Source organism: Siphateles boraxobius, unplaced genomic scaffold (assembly GCF_051911475.1).
Source record: "Siphateles boraxobius isolate OS27281-9 unplaced genomic scaffold, OSU_SipBor_1 22, whole genome shotgun sequence".
In the NCBI taxonomy this organism is placed as follows: Eukaryota; Metazoa; Chordata; class Actinopteri; order Cypriniformes; family Leuciscidae; genus Siphateles; species Siphateles boraxobius.
The window spans coordinates 4,764,322-4,780,793 of record NW_027508833.1 but is presented as its reverse complement, the minus strand read 5'-3'; the positions used below and the strand labels follow the sequence as shown (position 1 = coordinate 4,780,793).

The 16,472-nt window shown below is 37.8% G+C and overlaps 2 protein-coding genes across 6 annotated transcripts in view; both read left to right on the top strand.

The window, feature by feature from the left end:
• The window catches only part of slc35f4 (solute carrier family 35 member F4), a 42,822-nt gene extending 37,096 nt beyond the window's left edge, over window positions 1-5,726 (top strand). For all 3 annotated transcript variants that reach the window (XM_077238443.1, XM_077238444.1, XM_077238445.1), the window contains 2 exons: window positions 720-809; window positions 4,517-5,726. In XM_077238443.1, the coding sequence (XP_077094558.1) occupies window positions 720-809; window positions 4,517-4,758 (332 nt within the window). In that variant the 3' untranslated portion in view covers window positions 4,759-5,726. The remainder of the gene's footprint in view (window positions 1-719; window positions 810-4,516) is intronic.
• Window positions 5,727-10,777: 5,051 nt separating this feature from the next.
• LOC143746551 (uncharacterized) lies at window positions 10,778-15,766 on the top strand. 3 transcript variants are annotated; one of them, XM_077238441.1, is made up of 6 exons: window positions 10,778-11,307; window positions 11,664-11,740; window positions 11,841-11,927; window positions 12,066-12,149; window positions 14,907-15,033; window positions 15,137-15,766. In XM_077238441.1, exons 1-6 carry the CDS (start codon window positions 11,085-11,087, stop codon window positions 15,421-15,423), a joined length of 885 nt encoding a protein of 294 aa, XP_077094556.1. In that variant the 5' UTR covers window positions 10,778-11,084; the 3' UTR covers window positions 15,424-15,766. The 3 variants fall into 3 exon arrangements, with proteins under 3 accessions (XP_077094556.1, XP_077094557.1, XP_077094555.1); XM_077238442.1 differs by having other exon boundaries at window positions 10,779-11,307; window positions 11,682-11,740; window positions 14,904-15,033; XM_077238440.1 differs by having other exon boundaries at window positions 10,779-11,307; window positions 14,904-15,033.
• The last annotated feature ends 706 nt before the right edge of the window (window positions 15,767-16,472 follow it).

Sequence of the window (16,472 nt, the reverse complement as noted above, 5' to 3'; positions counted from 1 at the left end):
GACATCGCCATCTACTGGCCTGGCAGCTTAATATGGTGTTTATTGTCATTTTCGCGGGTCCGTGTGAATGGGATAATTTTGACAACATGATGGCGGGACAACCTGTCAATCACATGAGATCCACCAATAGCAAACCACAACCATCCAATCAATTCCTGATGGACAAAATCAGGTCCCATCGTGCACTTTTTCTAGTTCGAAACTCGGATATATGTATGGATATACATAAGGCAGAAAAGGTTCATGCCAACTTTTAGTTCTGTATACAAGTTTGTATACATTTACTGGTGTTAAATTCTGCTGATTGTTTACCACTTGATCACTGCATGTTCAGATGTGAGTTAGTGTTGTAGTAGATCAAATACAACCCTTAAGTACACTTCCTAGAGTGCTTTAAGTGCATAGTAAGCAAGATAAATCAGGTTAGAATCATCAGTTTACACCTCAAAGTAGCATTTCTTAGATATCCAATATGTGCTGCATCAGATGTGTAAAGCTTGATAGTAACAGATCCACTTATATTTACTGTATATTTGAGCTGAACCGGAGCTCTGTGGCTCTAGGGTGTTTTAAGGATAATATGATATCCATTAACTTTTGTCACTTGTTCAAATCACGTGATGTTCTCTGGGACTGAATGACAAAAGATTCTATATGACCAAACAAACCATTACATAAAGTTCCTGTTTCTTATTTGTCTCTCACTCTCTCTATTGTAGTATTTAACATCCTGGTCAATGTAGGAGTGGTACTCACATATCCTATTCTCATATCCATCGGGACGTTACTCAGTGTTCCAGGCAATGCAGGTGAGTCTATGCTGTACACCACAAATATGTATATATATATATATATATATATATATATATGAATCCAGATATGAAAATTCTGTCATCATTTACTCACTCTTATGTTGTTACTCTCAGTAAGACTTTCGTTCATCTTCGGAACACAAATGAAGATCCATTGACAGCTACGCAACTACCACTTTGACGCTTCAAAAATTTCATAAAGAGAACGTAAAACTAATCCATAAGAATTGAGCAGTTTAGTCCAACATTTTCTGAAGAGACTCGATCACTTTATAGCTATGATGAAATGTAAACTGATATTTCCTACTGACACACTGCAGCTAAATGTTTAAAATAATGTTTAAAAACTCCTTTTGTTTGGTGAAAATACTAACCTGCCCTAGACTTGTGCACAGTACTGTTTTTATGCCAGGATTTTGTGAGAATCGACCTTGAAGTACAGCAGAGCAAATCTCTCACCCTCCCCTAAAGCAAAAATATGAATATCTATTATAACTGAGTGTCTTGACTCAAAGAAAACAACTGCACAATGACATAGGGTTGGTGAAGTTGCCAAGGCGACAGTAAATGCTTTAAGGTGGTGCTTGCCCTTACGAAAAAGAAGTATACTTCGTTCATTTTATGAAGTATACTTAAGTAATGTTCAAGTATATTTTGAAGTATCCTTTATGTAGTAAGTATACTAATATCAATGTGTATTTGTAGTAAACTTGTAAGTGTACTTTACTGTGTACTGTATTTCAATACTTCTTTCGACTAAATTGGCCCACTTACAGTATATAGAAATATACGTTTAAGTGTACTATATGTATAACTGTAGTAAACTTTCAGTACACAACTAGGTTTCTCATTTGTAGTGCATCTGTACTACAAGTTAACTTACATATAGCCTATACTAGTAGTTTAGGCCTACTTTTTTTAAAACAAGTAGTAATTTTTTTAGTTATGAAAGTACTGAAGTGTACTCTCAGTAAACAACTAGTTTAGTAGTTTATACCGCAAGTATACTTGTAAGTTTTCTCTAAGTGAACACAACATTATACTTATAATTTACTATGTATATATTATTTTTGCACTTGCAGTATACTATGTTCAAATAGTATGTTCAAATGTAGATATGATTTTTTTTATACTTGAAAAATACCTTAAAACTGTACTTTAAAGGTACAATATGCAGGATTTTTCGCCACCAGGGTTCGCTAACCTCTTACAATAACAAAGGCGTATACTGATGACGTATATTCCACATTAAGCTGAATTATGGATCTTGTCAAGCTGATGGATCTTTTATGGATGAGTGAATACATTAATGTTTTTAACATGACTGTGGTATGAAGCAGGGCGCGATTGCTAGACGTATACCAGCGTCACACGCAACGCGAGTACCGCGGATATAAAAGAATAAGGACATTTCATTCTACCGAACTACACGCAAGAGTAGTTTATTAGACGAATCAAACTTTAGGTAATGCAGCGCTGTTTCACTTGCTCTAACAGTTACACTATCACACTAAACTGCATTTGAGTGTGTTGAATGTTGTTAGTTAGGTTGTGTGTCGGCTGTATGAGACTAAGTACGTTAAGCTAGATCAACATTAGAATAACATACAGATCATATTCTAACATTTCATCATGTTGAACTAAATAACATTGATTAACATTGATAACATTTGTTTTATGTACATTTGCTCACCTGTCTAATAAAGTACATGCAACACTCAACACTCTGTCAGGCCGAAGCTAGTCGCGGACGTGGAGCTCTCGGCATCTCGAAACATGTTGATCTTCGTTTTAGTCCTCCTTTTGTCTCAAAGTCTGCTTGCCATGATCCAAAATGTTTGAACAAAACAACAATAGCGTGAGCGTCCTGCTAGGCATAACGGGCCAGTTGTCAACGTCTGTCGCCATGGTTACTATGGCAGTACAAGGTTAAACCTCGCAGAAACCGAGGGTAACGCGGATATGACGTCATTGATTGGCGACTCCTCACCCCTGCTCACACGCCCCGTTTCCTTGGTTAAAATCGCAATTTTCTCACGATTTACAAATTGTTTGAAACATTTGGGATATTGTAAGTAATCAACTAAACAAAATATATTACATTGGCCTAGTGGTTTTTGGATATTTACTGCAAAAATCCTACATATTGTACCTTTAACTAATTTTAAAAACATTTTATTTGCTTCATGCATTATTTTTTTATCAACACTTTAATGTTGTTACGTTTCATAAAGCAAGGCAACATTTTAAACAAAAAAGTTGAGAAAATCACGTTTGTCTAACGTTACGCCTTGATCAGATTCAGAACGATGATTAAAAATACAGATGGAGTAGATCGAGTCCAACACCCCCAAAGCTTCAGTCGCTTTCTCTTCATGGGTTACCCTTCATTTCATTTGGTAACATTAAGCAGTTTTGATTTACACGCTGTTTGATCACGTTATTTTATGTTTGCATGAGCAATCTTCTATCACTTGTTTCAGCTTCTTCTTCTCCTGTGTTTTGATCCGGAGATTCTGTACTAAAAGATGTCATAGCGCCCCCTACCATATAACAGTGAAAACATGGATAGCTGGAAAATTCAGTGGGGAAAGAGTAAAGTAGAAATAAAGTAAATTCCTATGTACATTACCAGTGGACTAGCTTACACAAAAATTCAGATGCGCAGAATTAGAAACATATACGTTTTATATCAATATTCTAATCAATATTTTCAAACAATGTCAGTTTCATAAGACTGAATATGGAAAAATTATGTAAAAAAAGTATATTTAATAGGCTACTACAAGCCAAGTATACTTTGAATACTTAATTATACTTTTACTTATCTTTTCTCTCAGTATAAGTCAAGTACACTTAAGCGTAATTTAAGTATATTTCTTAGAAGTACATAAAGTATATTTTTAAGAAGTATATAAAATGTAGGCTGAAAGTATACTTATTTTTAGTTTAAAAGAAGTATACTAATAGAATACTTCTTATTTGTAACGGTGTCTTTAAAAACAGTCGTTCGAGGTCAGTGTGTTAAATCGTGTGTGGCTTTTGTTCACAATGATTTACTTGCAACAAATAGATTCATTTGTTATTTATGTTTGACTGTGCTAAATTTTGAATGTATTGTATAATACCTTTTATTTATTGTTATAAACTATTCACATTTTCATAGCCGAGGGGGGGGGGGGCATAAAATAGGAAATTATACCAGAGATATATCATAGAGAGAACTGTGTCGAGGTCAATAAGTTTCTATAAATGTAAAGAAAAATGTATGACGTTGCTATGACAAAGCAAAGTCAGTTCATATGTCATATACACTCTGAAACCTCAAAAGATACGATATTTAACAAAAAATTACGTTAATTGACAAATATAGATAAAATAGAAAAAAAAATGTTTTAAGGTGTACATTTACATGTATTCAAATAGTAAAGAAAATATGTTATTGCTTGTTTGTTTGTTTGTGTTGTATTGTATTCTTTGTTTGTGGTGTGTATGCAGACTTCTACCGTTCATACATTTTTACAAATCATTTATTAATTATTTTGCTTTTGCTGTACCCAATCTAAAGTCGAAACTATTGAAGATTCAGATTGAAGATTCGATTTAAATGCTATTAAAAAGTTGATCAAAACCATCTGAAACTGACCAGAATTTGTCCAGATGAATTTGAAACGGGCTCTTCTTCTTCCTCTGACTGTGTCCAGCCATCGACGTGCTGAAGCACGAGGTGATCTTCAGCGTGGTGCGTCTGGCTGCCACCTGCATCATCTGCCTGGGCTTCCTTCTGCTGCTACTGCCTGAGGAGTGGGACACCGTCACCCTTCGCTTCCTCACCACCCTGGCCGACAAGAAGACGGAGGAGCACGGCGAGGAGCTCACCGAATCCAGCGTCCACACGCGCAGCCGGAGCAGAGCCAACGGGGCCGTATCCATCCCCATGGCATGACCTTTGACCTGTGAATGAGTAGCCAGCCTTCAGCATCGATCCAACACGTGACATTGTTTAGAGAAAAAAGAGAGAATGGTTTGGTTGTGTTTAAAGGGTTAGTTCACCCAAAAATGAAAATTAGCCCATGATTTACTCACCCTCACGCCATCCTATGTGTATATGACTCTCTTCTTTCAGCCACACACAATCAGAGATATGTTGTTAGTTTATTTATATAGCACATGTTGTACAGAATTGTAATTCAAAGTGCTTTATAGAAGTAATTAAAATAATCAAAATAACTTCAATGGATAACTTCCTTGGATTACTTTTATGATGGATGGATGTGCTTTTTTTGGGGTTTCAAAATCTTGCCCCCCATTCACTCCCATTATAAAGCTTGGAAGAGCCATATTATATTTTTTGGCGGAAAGAATAAAGTCATATATACGGGATCGTTTTCATTTTTGGGTGAACTAACCCTTCAAGGTTTTGGAAAGAAGACAAGAGGAATGAAGGCATTTTCTTTAATAATAACCACAACAGAAAGATTAGAACATGCTGTCCTGCTCTTTAATAGAGATGACAGTGGAGGCTTGAGTGCTCTGAGAATAGCGTCCCGCTAAAACAGGGATATTTACTGACAGTATTTTTTTTATTTCACCGAAGGGACATAGCATTCTCTTCCCTGCCGTTTCTATGGGAAGATACGCATCCATTCCATAGAAATGGACTTTCAGACTTTGGTTTCCCGCTGCACGCCGTCCCTGCACCCCCCCATGGAATGTATTCTATGAATATAGACTCTGTCAGGGCCAGTTCGGCTCACTGTACACATGAATGCATTCAGAGATCAGATATATATGTATATGAAATATGTAGATTATTTGCATTGTATGTAGTAGTGTAAAAATATTATGCTTTAATGAATAAGCCTTTCTTTTCCTTTTATAATAAAACGCAAAAGTAAAGATCTGCTTTGAAAACTGCCTGTCATGTTATTATTTTGAACACATGGGCATATAGTGTGACAGTCACTTTCTACAAATAGAAATTGATTCAACATTCTAACATAAAACACATATAGGCCTGGTTTCACACTCACAGGGATATAGATTAAGCCAGGATTAGGCCTTAGTTCAATTAGGGTATTTAAGTAGATTTAATAAACCTTAGAAAAACATTACTGATGTGCATCTCGAGACAAAACAATGACTACTATATTTTAAGATATGTCAGTGCAAGTTGCTTTCAGTTAAAACAGCTCAAAAATGCATTTTAGTCTGAGGTTGGCTTAAGCCTTGTCTGTGAAACCGAAGACGCAAGTGTTTAATAGCCAAATAAATTCCTGGTGAAGAACCACACTACCCATAATCCCGAAGAGATCCACCAATCAGAGGAGTCGCTGTTAGAACGCATCGTAATTTACATAATGATCTCCCCATATTTTCAAACAACATATATTTGGATATTTTGCAATGAATTGCAATAAAAAAATTATAAAAATTGTAATGAAAATACAAAGATCAAAAGTAAAAGAAATTTTAAAAGAAATGAATACTTTTATTCAGCAAGGATGCATTAAATTGATCTGTTTTTATTAAATGCTGTTCTTTTCTGTTCATCTAAAAAATGGCATTGTATAAAATGGTTTCCACAACACAGGTTCCATAAATAACATTGGTAATAATAAGAAATAGTTCTTGAGCAGCGGATCAGCATTAGGATAATTTCCGCACTAATGATGCTGAAAATTCAGCTTTGCATTAAGATAGAAAACTGTTTTAAATTGTAAAAATATTCCACAGGTTTACTGTTTGTACTGTATTTTTGATCAAATAAATGCAGCCTCAGTGAGCAGAAGAGACTTCTTTTCAGAACATTTCATCGACCTCGAACTTTGAACAGTAGCCTAGAGTACATTGTTTTTAGACTTATAATGCATGGTGTCAGAGTATTTTTAATCAATATAAAATAAACAATCGTAGCAGCAGTATTATGAAGCTGTGAGAGATGATTATTACAAAGGTCAGATGCGTCTGAGAATGTCTTGTGGTCCACTGAGCAGTGATTGTAAAGTCAGGGGATTTCCATCAAACAACAGATGGCTATGAAAGACCAAAGAACATATCAAACTATTATTAACAGGTGTGAAATACATATTCCTCTTGGAGGCATCTTGCTTTTGCGGGAAAGGGTTGATTGTCCTTGGAAAAGGTTAAAATAAAGATAATTTGGGCATCCAGCCTGATCTCATGAAAATGAATCTCTATAGCACTCATTGTGCTTATCGTGCAATTTATATGCGAAAATGAGTTTTTACGTGCATATGATGCGCACTTTCCCACACCACTAATCCTAACCAAGCGTATAATACATACGTACCCCACAGCCACACCACTACTAAACCTACCCATGCGTATCATATGCATGTAAAAACTCATTTTCGCGTATAAATTGCACGATAAACACAATGCGTGCTAAAGACGCATTTAGTGTGACCGGGTTGCTTCTTAGGCTACCTCTAGAAAAGGTGGTGATTATCAACTGACAGGATTACACAAGTAGAGAGAAAGATTTAACTATGGGAAAGAGTTGTGGTGAATCTTAAAAAAAAAAAAAAAAAAGTTACTTGGTCATTGCCAAAACAGCAGATAAGAAAAATGATAAGTATATCTCCCTGGCCAGAGACAAATTCAGGTGCGGTTTCTGATATCTCGATTTTTTTGCTTTGTTCAATAAAGTCTTATTCTGGAACTCCATCTTCTGAACTTCATGTGCAATCAAGATACGACTTTTTTTCCATGACAATGGTCAGTAGTTTTGTATAGCCTACCCAGGGGCGGATCTACAGGGGGGCAGGGGGGGGGGGGGGGGGGGGGGCAGGTGCCCCCCCCACTCTAGAGCCTTACCCCCCAGCTGCCCCCCTAACTTTGATGATCCAAAAAATGTACTTGTAAAAACAACTCGCAAGCTTCTCAAAACAGTGAACTAAACGATACATTTACCAAAATTGAACAATTTAATTTTTATTAAAGCCCCTCCCCCTATCCCTCAAATACTTAAGTACGTCCCTGATTCAAACGTGCAGAGCGGCGTTCGCTCAGTCTGGCTCTCACGCTCACACACACATACACACAGTGAGTCTGCTGCGGTGCGGTGGCCCTGCAACCCGACTGGAGCGACTGAGCTGCCCCAGAGCCTCTGAATGTGAAGTGAGTTTCCCAGGTGTAGTTAAACACACGTTTAACTTAGTTACATTTTTAATGAATGCAGTGTATGCTAAAGACGATCCAGCATCAGCAAAAACAGCGAGTCTATTAGGCCTACGTTCGCCAAAATCAGCGGTCAAATCGCTCCCTTCCTACCATTACTGGTTAATTCGTAAATATTGTAAATCAAAACATCAGTTTAGCGGATGAGTGGTATCAGTAGATTTGTAGGGCTTTTGCCTGAGTAACGTTACAAGAAAACTAAGAAAGACATGAGATTTGAGGGGGAATGGTAGGCCTACATTTAAATGACAGCCGATTTAAACCTGCACCCTGTGAGCATAAACGCTTTATGCGTCCCACAGGTGGGACGTTTGCCATTATATATTTAAAACAATAATATCTTATTAAAAACCTAAAGTAATATTAACAAACTATTTATCATTTGAAAGCTTACAATCTCTTGTTTTCATATCTGGTGGCTGTTTTCTAAAAATAAATTACAGAGGAGCAGTAATTTATCAATTTGCAAAAAGAATATTTCATATTCATTAGGAGTGTTTATGCCTTGATTTTGAAATAGCAATAAACATGAAAAATCATGAAAGATTGGTAGAAACCTCAGTTTGCTTTCATGCCAAGAGTTCAAAAGATAACACCAATTCAATTTTATGAGAAAAAAAATGTCTGAAAATGTTTAAAATATAAAGAAAAATATTATGGATTCCCGATTGATGCGGCTGCGAGCTATAACGCACATATGTGCTCTTTTTATGCATTTATTAGAGGTAGAATTCAAATCAAATACTGCCAAACCACCCATACTACTTCTGAATAGGATGTCTACTTAATGAATCGTATGAAAATTATGTAAATACGTAGTTAAGATCACTCAAAACATATATGAAAATGGAGGCACCCTTATATGGGCAGTAATGGAGTCCGGTGTTCACCTAGTGAAAAAGTTTGGTACTGCGCCCAAATAAAATCGTACTGAAAGCTCATTTTTTGAGATATCAACCTCAAATTTGGAACACAACATGTTCAGATTCTGGTTTTCATTTTCTTGCAGTTTTAGAGCAAAATATATTTTGTAATATATATATATTTCATAATGATATATTTTAAATAATTATATTATTTTACATTGCACGTGTTCATAAAGTGAATCCACTACTCACTGTGCCACAGCTCTGACCATGATACATACAGGAAAACAAACATGCTGATTGACTTAGGAATACTCGTCATTACCTCATTTTCACTGGGACACCTTCGCAGTCCTGTGACAGCTGATCTGTGCGAATACATATAACGACCTTGCTTTCTTGGAAACGTAACGAGATGTGAGCTGAGTGGGCAGGCGGAACATCTTCAGAGCGCTGGAGAAGCCCATTAAATCAAATGAGGCAGAGTAAGAAAGATAGGGGTAACAGGAGGGGGGGGAATATAGAGAACAGAAGAACTCTTTAAATCCACATTATGGGGCCCAGTTCATTCACCCTGGGAGGTGCCGATAACACTGCATATGCTGACACAGTTCAACAGGAAGATTTACAGTAGGCTATTCTTTATGACCTACACTTATATTCAAAAGTTTGGGGTCGGTAAGATAGGCTATTTAAAATGTTTTTTAAAGAAAGCCTCTTATGCTCACCAAGACTGAATTCATTAGATCAAAAAGATAAATATTATTCACATTTAAGATAATTATGTATTTTTATCAAATAAAAATATTTTAATATGCTGATTTGGTGCTCAAGAAACATCTTTCACAGTCACCCACTAGTCTCACGTCTTCCTTTGTTCTGTTTTCCCGCCACTCATCTGTTTCTATGGTATCTGTCATTTAGTTAATTATCTGGTCCACCTGTCTAGTTAATCATCATCTGTATCACCTTAGATCGTCATCTTTTGTGTCACCTGGTTTCTGTTCAACAGTGTTTGTATTTAGTTCCTTTGAGTTCAGCCAGTCTTTGTCAGTCTTATAGTGTGTTCATCTTGCCTGTCTCCCGTTGGAAGTATATTATCAGTAAAAGTTTGTATTGGAGCTTCTTCGCCTCTTCGTCTTCTTCTGCCTGCACCACACCGTGACAACATCATGATCCCAGTTGTAAATGCTTGTACTGCTGAAGAGATTGGTGGAAACCCTGATACCTTTTTTCAGGATTATTTGATGAATAGAACGTTCAAAAGGACAAAATCTATTTTGGGGGGGGTATAGACGTTTTGATCAAATCTAATTTCTTCAAAAATTCATAAAAAAAACAATTTACATTGAAAAATACTTCTTTATAAATACTTTTGGTCATATAGTGTATGTTTAGGAAACTTGGTGTGAACATTCACATATATTTAAGATTACATTATTTTCATTCAAAATAAAATCAAAACTTTTAGAGGAAATGGTACGTATAAAAACCAAAAAATAGTATACAAAGCTTTTTCTGAAATGATTTTTCTTTTCACCACCTTACTCGTCATGGTCATAATGATGTGGATATATCTGAGGTCGTAGCAGGCATATGTTAATATTTATTTAAAGAAAACCAAAAATTGACTATGTATGGTCATAACTTATACAGTATTGCTGTGTAATAATTGCAAGCCAGCTAGGTTAATTTTCTCTAAAGTCAAGTTATACCTGCTGTAATCCGACAAAAAGAAAACTTTCACTAATTCTGTCAATCATCAAGCCTGGTTCCCTGGGTGGTCGCATGCCTGAGCAATCAGAAAGACAGGCCCTCTCACCGCCGTCCAAGCATTAACACACAGTTATAAAAGTAACCTGTGGGGACAGTCACCATGGAAACTTACCTCATTACGCCAAAACCGAGAAATATAAAGCGCGAGAGGGGGACACGCACCTGCCATTTCACAACACAACTAAGCCAGAGTTTCAGTTTGTACGCTTAAGCAGCACTGAGGGGGAATACTCTTTGTTTAGGTTATGTCAAAACTTAACCTTACGGATTCAACCTGGATACAACATTCAGATGGCGTGAGAAGTTAGGCCTGGATTACACCTTTGAAAGCAGTTTAGGAAATTTAGACTAATGTGGTACCTTGAAAAACATATTTTGATATATATTTTGATACATAACTTACCTTGGCTGGGAATATAAATGGACCATGGGAAACAGCAACTCAAGGCCAAAGATTTGCCAAGTTGCACCATCTCTTGGTCAACCAATGGAGAATGAGCCTTCCTTGCTTCCAACCTCACCATGGATGATGACTGCTGTTAAAGGCACAGAGAGGCAAGAGAAAGGGATTGTGGGACAGAGGAAGATCAATCATATTCCTCCTTTGACAGGAAGACACGAAGTGCCTCATATTGTTCGTTTAGAACCAGGTCAGTAGTGTGATAATTGAACTTTATGCTTAGCACTAATTATGAACAATATTATTCTATGAATTATGCAATGTTTTTCACAACACAATAGTTCATCTTTACTCTTTTGACCTTTAAATTTCTGCAAAATAGAGTGCCGACTATCAAATCTATTTATGACTTTGCTACAGTAAGTGAATGGTCAGACTGATCATTTTCCCCATATTAAAATGATTGATCTTATTGTTTGCATAGGCTATAAGGCTAAATTTTGAATAACAAATGACATTAGGGCAAGACCCAACTTAGGTAAGCCATTTTTATGGGCCTGACATAGACCTTGTTTTTTATTATTTCATTCATACTTGTGTTGTTAGTTGTGATGTCACCCACAGGATCTCAAAGTGTCTGTGATAAAAGCATTATTAAGTCTCATCCACCACAGCCAGCAAAGGTCTGAACATGTTGTGTAGTTACTTTGAAGTCATTCATACAGTCCTTCAATTTATTCAATATAATTTTGATTCTAATTATGAACATCATTCAACTCACAGGGGTGGCAAACAATAGCCCTTGCCACAGGGGCTGAAGTGAATCCTGCCAAACATGCACGCATGGCATGCAAAACGGAAGAGTCTGAGGTCTTTCACTATGTTCTTCCATCTTCTGTGAATAGTTTGAAAGATTGAATCACTTAAAAGTTGTTTCTAAAGAGGCAAAATCTAAGGGTAGCTTCTGTCTTGTCTTTTAATGAACATCATGCGTTTTGTTCTTGCCAGGACACGGAATGGAGAGATGGGCCTGTCCATTGCTATTCCACTCCCAGCCTGGGAGGGCACTGTGGCACAAGCAACACACTACAGGTATACAACTCTTTTCTGGGTGGACATAAAGGCTGCTTCTGAAATCGCATAGCCTACTCTCTTGAGTAGGTACTTGTTTTGAAAAAGTAATTACTTCACGACCACTAAAAGAGTACGTTCTGTATAGTATACGTGTGCAGTATGAATGGAATCCGGACATACTACAATCGCCATGTTGTCATTATCATGTGACCTACCAGCATCAGTTGAGTCGCTTCACTACCATTCATAAATCCTCTCCCGTGGCCTCATGGGATAGTAAAGTGTCCATCTTATTCACACTTCGGAATCTCGCTGGATGTAGTAGGTCATCCGGGTACTTTTTACCTATACTCTTTTAAGAGTAGTGTAAATTTGGACACACTTCTTTTGTCACATATTGTTTTTTGCCTACTATATAGTTGGGAAGTATGCAATTACAAATGCAGCCAATGCCACTTTAAGACAAGCCTCCAAGGTTAGCAAAAAAAGCATAACGCCTTGTTAACACTGCATGGAAGGAGACCAGGGGCCGTTTAAAACGATATCAATAAAGGAGGCGTCACTAAGCTAAATAAACTGCTTTTGTGGGAAAACGGCTTATTTAATGAATCGACAGCCTGCCGGCTAATCTTCCACATGTTTGCTCTTAAACATTATTTTTGGATTGATCTATTTTTAGAATTAAACTGAAAAAATATGTTTTTTATAAGAGAAGTCACAGACAATTGCGCATCAGATATGATTCAGTTTAGTACCCTTCTAATTCATTTCTATAGTATCCGCAAACTGATTGACTGTCGCACAACTATGAAAATGACGTCAAGGCTGTATTGTGATTGGTTATCAAGGCACACATGATCCAAGTTGCCCGCTATGCTTTCTCCAATGTTAGAGCCACGGACCCTTGTATCTCCCAATAATAAAACCATTTCCAGTGGACATTTAAAAATTAAACATTTGCGAAAACAAACACATTTCCTTGAACCTTCTCAAAGTATAGCTAAATTTGCACCATCAAGATTCATTGACTACGTTTACATGCAGCCAATAACCCGTTCAAAACCGGAATATTAGCAATAACCCGGTCGCGCACGGCCATGTAAACACCGAATTATTCATTATCCGCGTGCTGCTGCTGTTGTTGTTGTCTTTGGATACAGGAAGAAGAATCGGAAATGACGCATATTGTGTCTTAAGGTTGTCCGTGCGTCACTGTTTACATCGGGATATTGCAATTCTATGTATACAGGAGTAACTCTCTATGCTCACGTATGTAAATGGGTTATTCCTAATGTTTCAGAAACCCGAATAGTGACCTTAACCCGACCATAACCTGAATATTGGCTGCTTGTAAATGTGGTCAGTGATAGGTTGTGTAGGATGTAATGTAAAGGATAATGTACAGTCAATCGGTCAATATTGCAAAATAAACCTCCTGATCAGGATCCCCATGTGGGTCTTCCAAATATTAAAGCCCCAGCTCCTGGATGCATTAATGTAATTCAAAAACTGATCCTTCTCTTGCATATAGAAAAGTATGCAAATAGACATGCAATCAGATATATTGTTAACAAGGTTTTTTTGACAACTCAGGAACCGAGAGTTTGTGATGGTCTTTCAAGACTAAAAGATGTAGATAAAGAGGGAGAAGACTGACAGCTGGTGAGCACTGAGCCTTGCCCTGTGGTCCCACTAGATCTGATTACGGTATTGTTGGAGTGGAAAGTATGCTGGGGTGCAGCCGTGGTACCATCATCAGGGTACAGGGAATGGGAGTAGTTTCTTCACCATTGCAATCAATTTTAATAATTACACACTTGCATCATACAAGCAAGTACTGAGGCAAAGGATTTCCAGCTCCCCCTCTCTGGATGTAATAGGTGGTCTTGACCTAGATATAAATAGGGTTATGGTTAGGACCGGGGTCAACCTTCAAGCTTCACCCAGAGAGGTGGAGCTGGACATCAAGCTCCACTCAATAGCCATATCCCAATCGAGCCTTAATAAGAACCGATTTGCCTTTCCACCGGCTAGAGAGCCACAACAGAGACAGATCTTACGTCACTGTATACGTCTCATGTTGCCCAGCAACGCTAGTGCGGTAGCGCCAAACAGTACGCCAGGCTTGTTCGAGATGCATCGGCTTCTCGCAGATCGATCTCCGCATGACATCAAAGCACTGCGATAGCCATCTAAAAGCACAAGGAGTCGTATGTTCTCCAAACACTCCCGCAGCTCCGATCGGTCCGCGCCGCTCCGATGCATCTCGAACAAGCCATCAACAATAACGGACGTTGCAATACTATGGATGCTCATGGGTTTACAAAATACATCGGAGTCCAACGCGTTTGTGCAGCTCGCCGTAACTTACATAGACGGATATTTATAATCGAGCTGCTATTAGCTCGACTAGCTGCTATTTAAAAATGGCGGTCACAAGTTTCTATTCGTCTTGTTGGTCACGGTAACCCCGCCCCCAGCCCCTGACGCAAGTGGTTCTTACTTGGCTCTGTTCTAGACCAGCAATGATTTGGTGCTACTTAAGAACCACTTTTCCTGGTTCGGAGCTGGTGCTTTGCGTGTGGAAAACCAAAGAACCGAATTGAAACTAGGCTCTGGCTCCGAACCAGCACCAGCTCTGCCTTGGTGGAAAAGGGGTATAAGAGTTGTGACAATACTGTAGTTTAGCAACTACTTACAGATACCACTCAGAATTACACTAACACATTGAGGCAATTCTTAGGTGGATTACTTAAGCATTTTTTACCTTAGCAGGGACACATGAAAGGTGTCCTGCTGGCACAGACGATGCTCTGTCGCCAAGCAACCAAGAAGCGGCAAGCTCAGCAGAGGTGCTTTAGGGAAAGACGGGGGAAATCGAACAGGGGGTACACCTCTTATGGTGAGTTTTCCAATTATTACACAACACTTTTCCAATTATTAAATTATTGCCTTTCACTTTGATTGTGTACTTGAGTTCATTAAAGTCTTGTCTTATGTATCAGTGGAAGGAGAGGAGATGGAAAGAAGTCAGAGGGTCCGGATTGTATCCAGGTTAATGCAACAAAATGTCTTCTGGGATGAGTTTGAGGGACGGATTCTGGACGTAAGGGAACTGCTGCAGCCAAGTCCGCAGCTGACAGACCCAAACCTGGGAGACATGAGTGACAAACCGCTAATGGCAAATGGAATCCGGCCAGAGGTAGAAGACCAAAAATGTGAAGGTCTGGGGAAGGAAAGTCACCATAAGAACCCACATTCTCCAAAGAGCATAACAAATCTAGACCCATAATTGACAGAATCTGTGCAAAAGTTTTGCAACACAAACATGAAGTTACCTTGACTTGAAGGGACTTGAGGAGGGACTAACACACATTCACACACACCTACTGGCAATTTACGGTCTCCAATTAATCTTCTTCCATGTCTTTAGATTCTGGGGGAAAGTGGAAAAAACCCATGGCAACATTGGGAGAACATACAAACTCCACGCAGAAAGTCCTCCCTCCATCTTTAACTGGGAACTTTCGTGGTGTGAGATGACTGTACAATCTACAGTCTACAATCTCAATCACCAGAAACCCAGAAATTGAAGACACCAGACCATGATCCTCCTTTAGTGTGCCCCCTACAACATAAGCGCCTGGTTTCACAGAAAAGGCTTAGATTAAGCCAGAATAAGAGCTTTGTTCAATTAGGACATTTAAGTAGCTTTTATAAATGTGCATTAGAAAAACATTACTGGTGTAAATCTTGAGACAAAACAATAGCACTGACATATTTTTAGATTTTTAGACATATTTCAAGTTGATTTCAGTAAAAACAGCTCAAACATCCATTTTAGTCTGGGACTAGATTTAAGCTTCGTCTGTGAAACTGACCAAAGGTTTTCCAATGATATTGAACATTTTTATCATGCCTTTTTTAATCCTGCAGGCAGCTAGCCAATTTGGCACTTTGTTTTACAGTACGTGCACTTAAATAAGAAAGTACTGGGTAATATAAGGTAACTACATGGGTTAAGTTCAGTTATTATCCAGTTGTTACAATTACTATTAGTACATAGGATGTACATGGGGGACATGGCTGTAAAATAAAGTGTTACTGCAATTTGAAGACTTGGCACTTTTTAAGCAAAACCATTCAGAAAAATTAGGGATCAAGTGTAACCAACAAGCAACTTGTGACAAATGTATATAACTGCATTTAAAACTAAATAAATAAACTGTTACACATGATGTGGTATTATGATTATGCAAAACTAGAAAGACATTTTATATTTATATGTCTGTATATGTAGTCTGGGGAATAAAATAAAAATATTGTCATGTGAATTGGTCT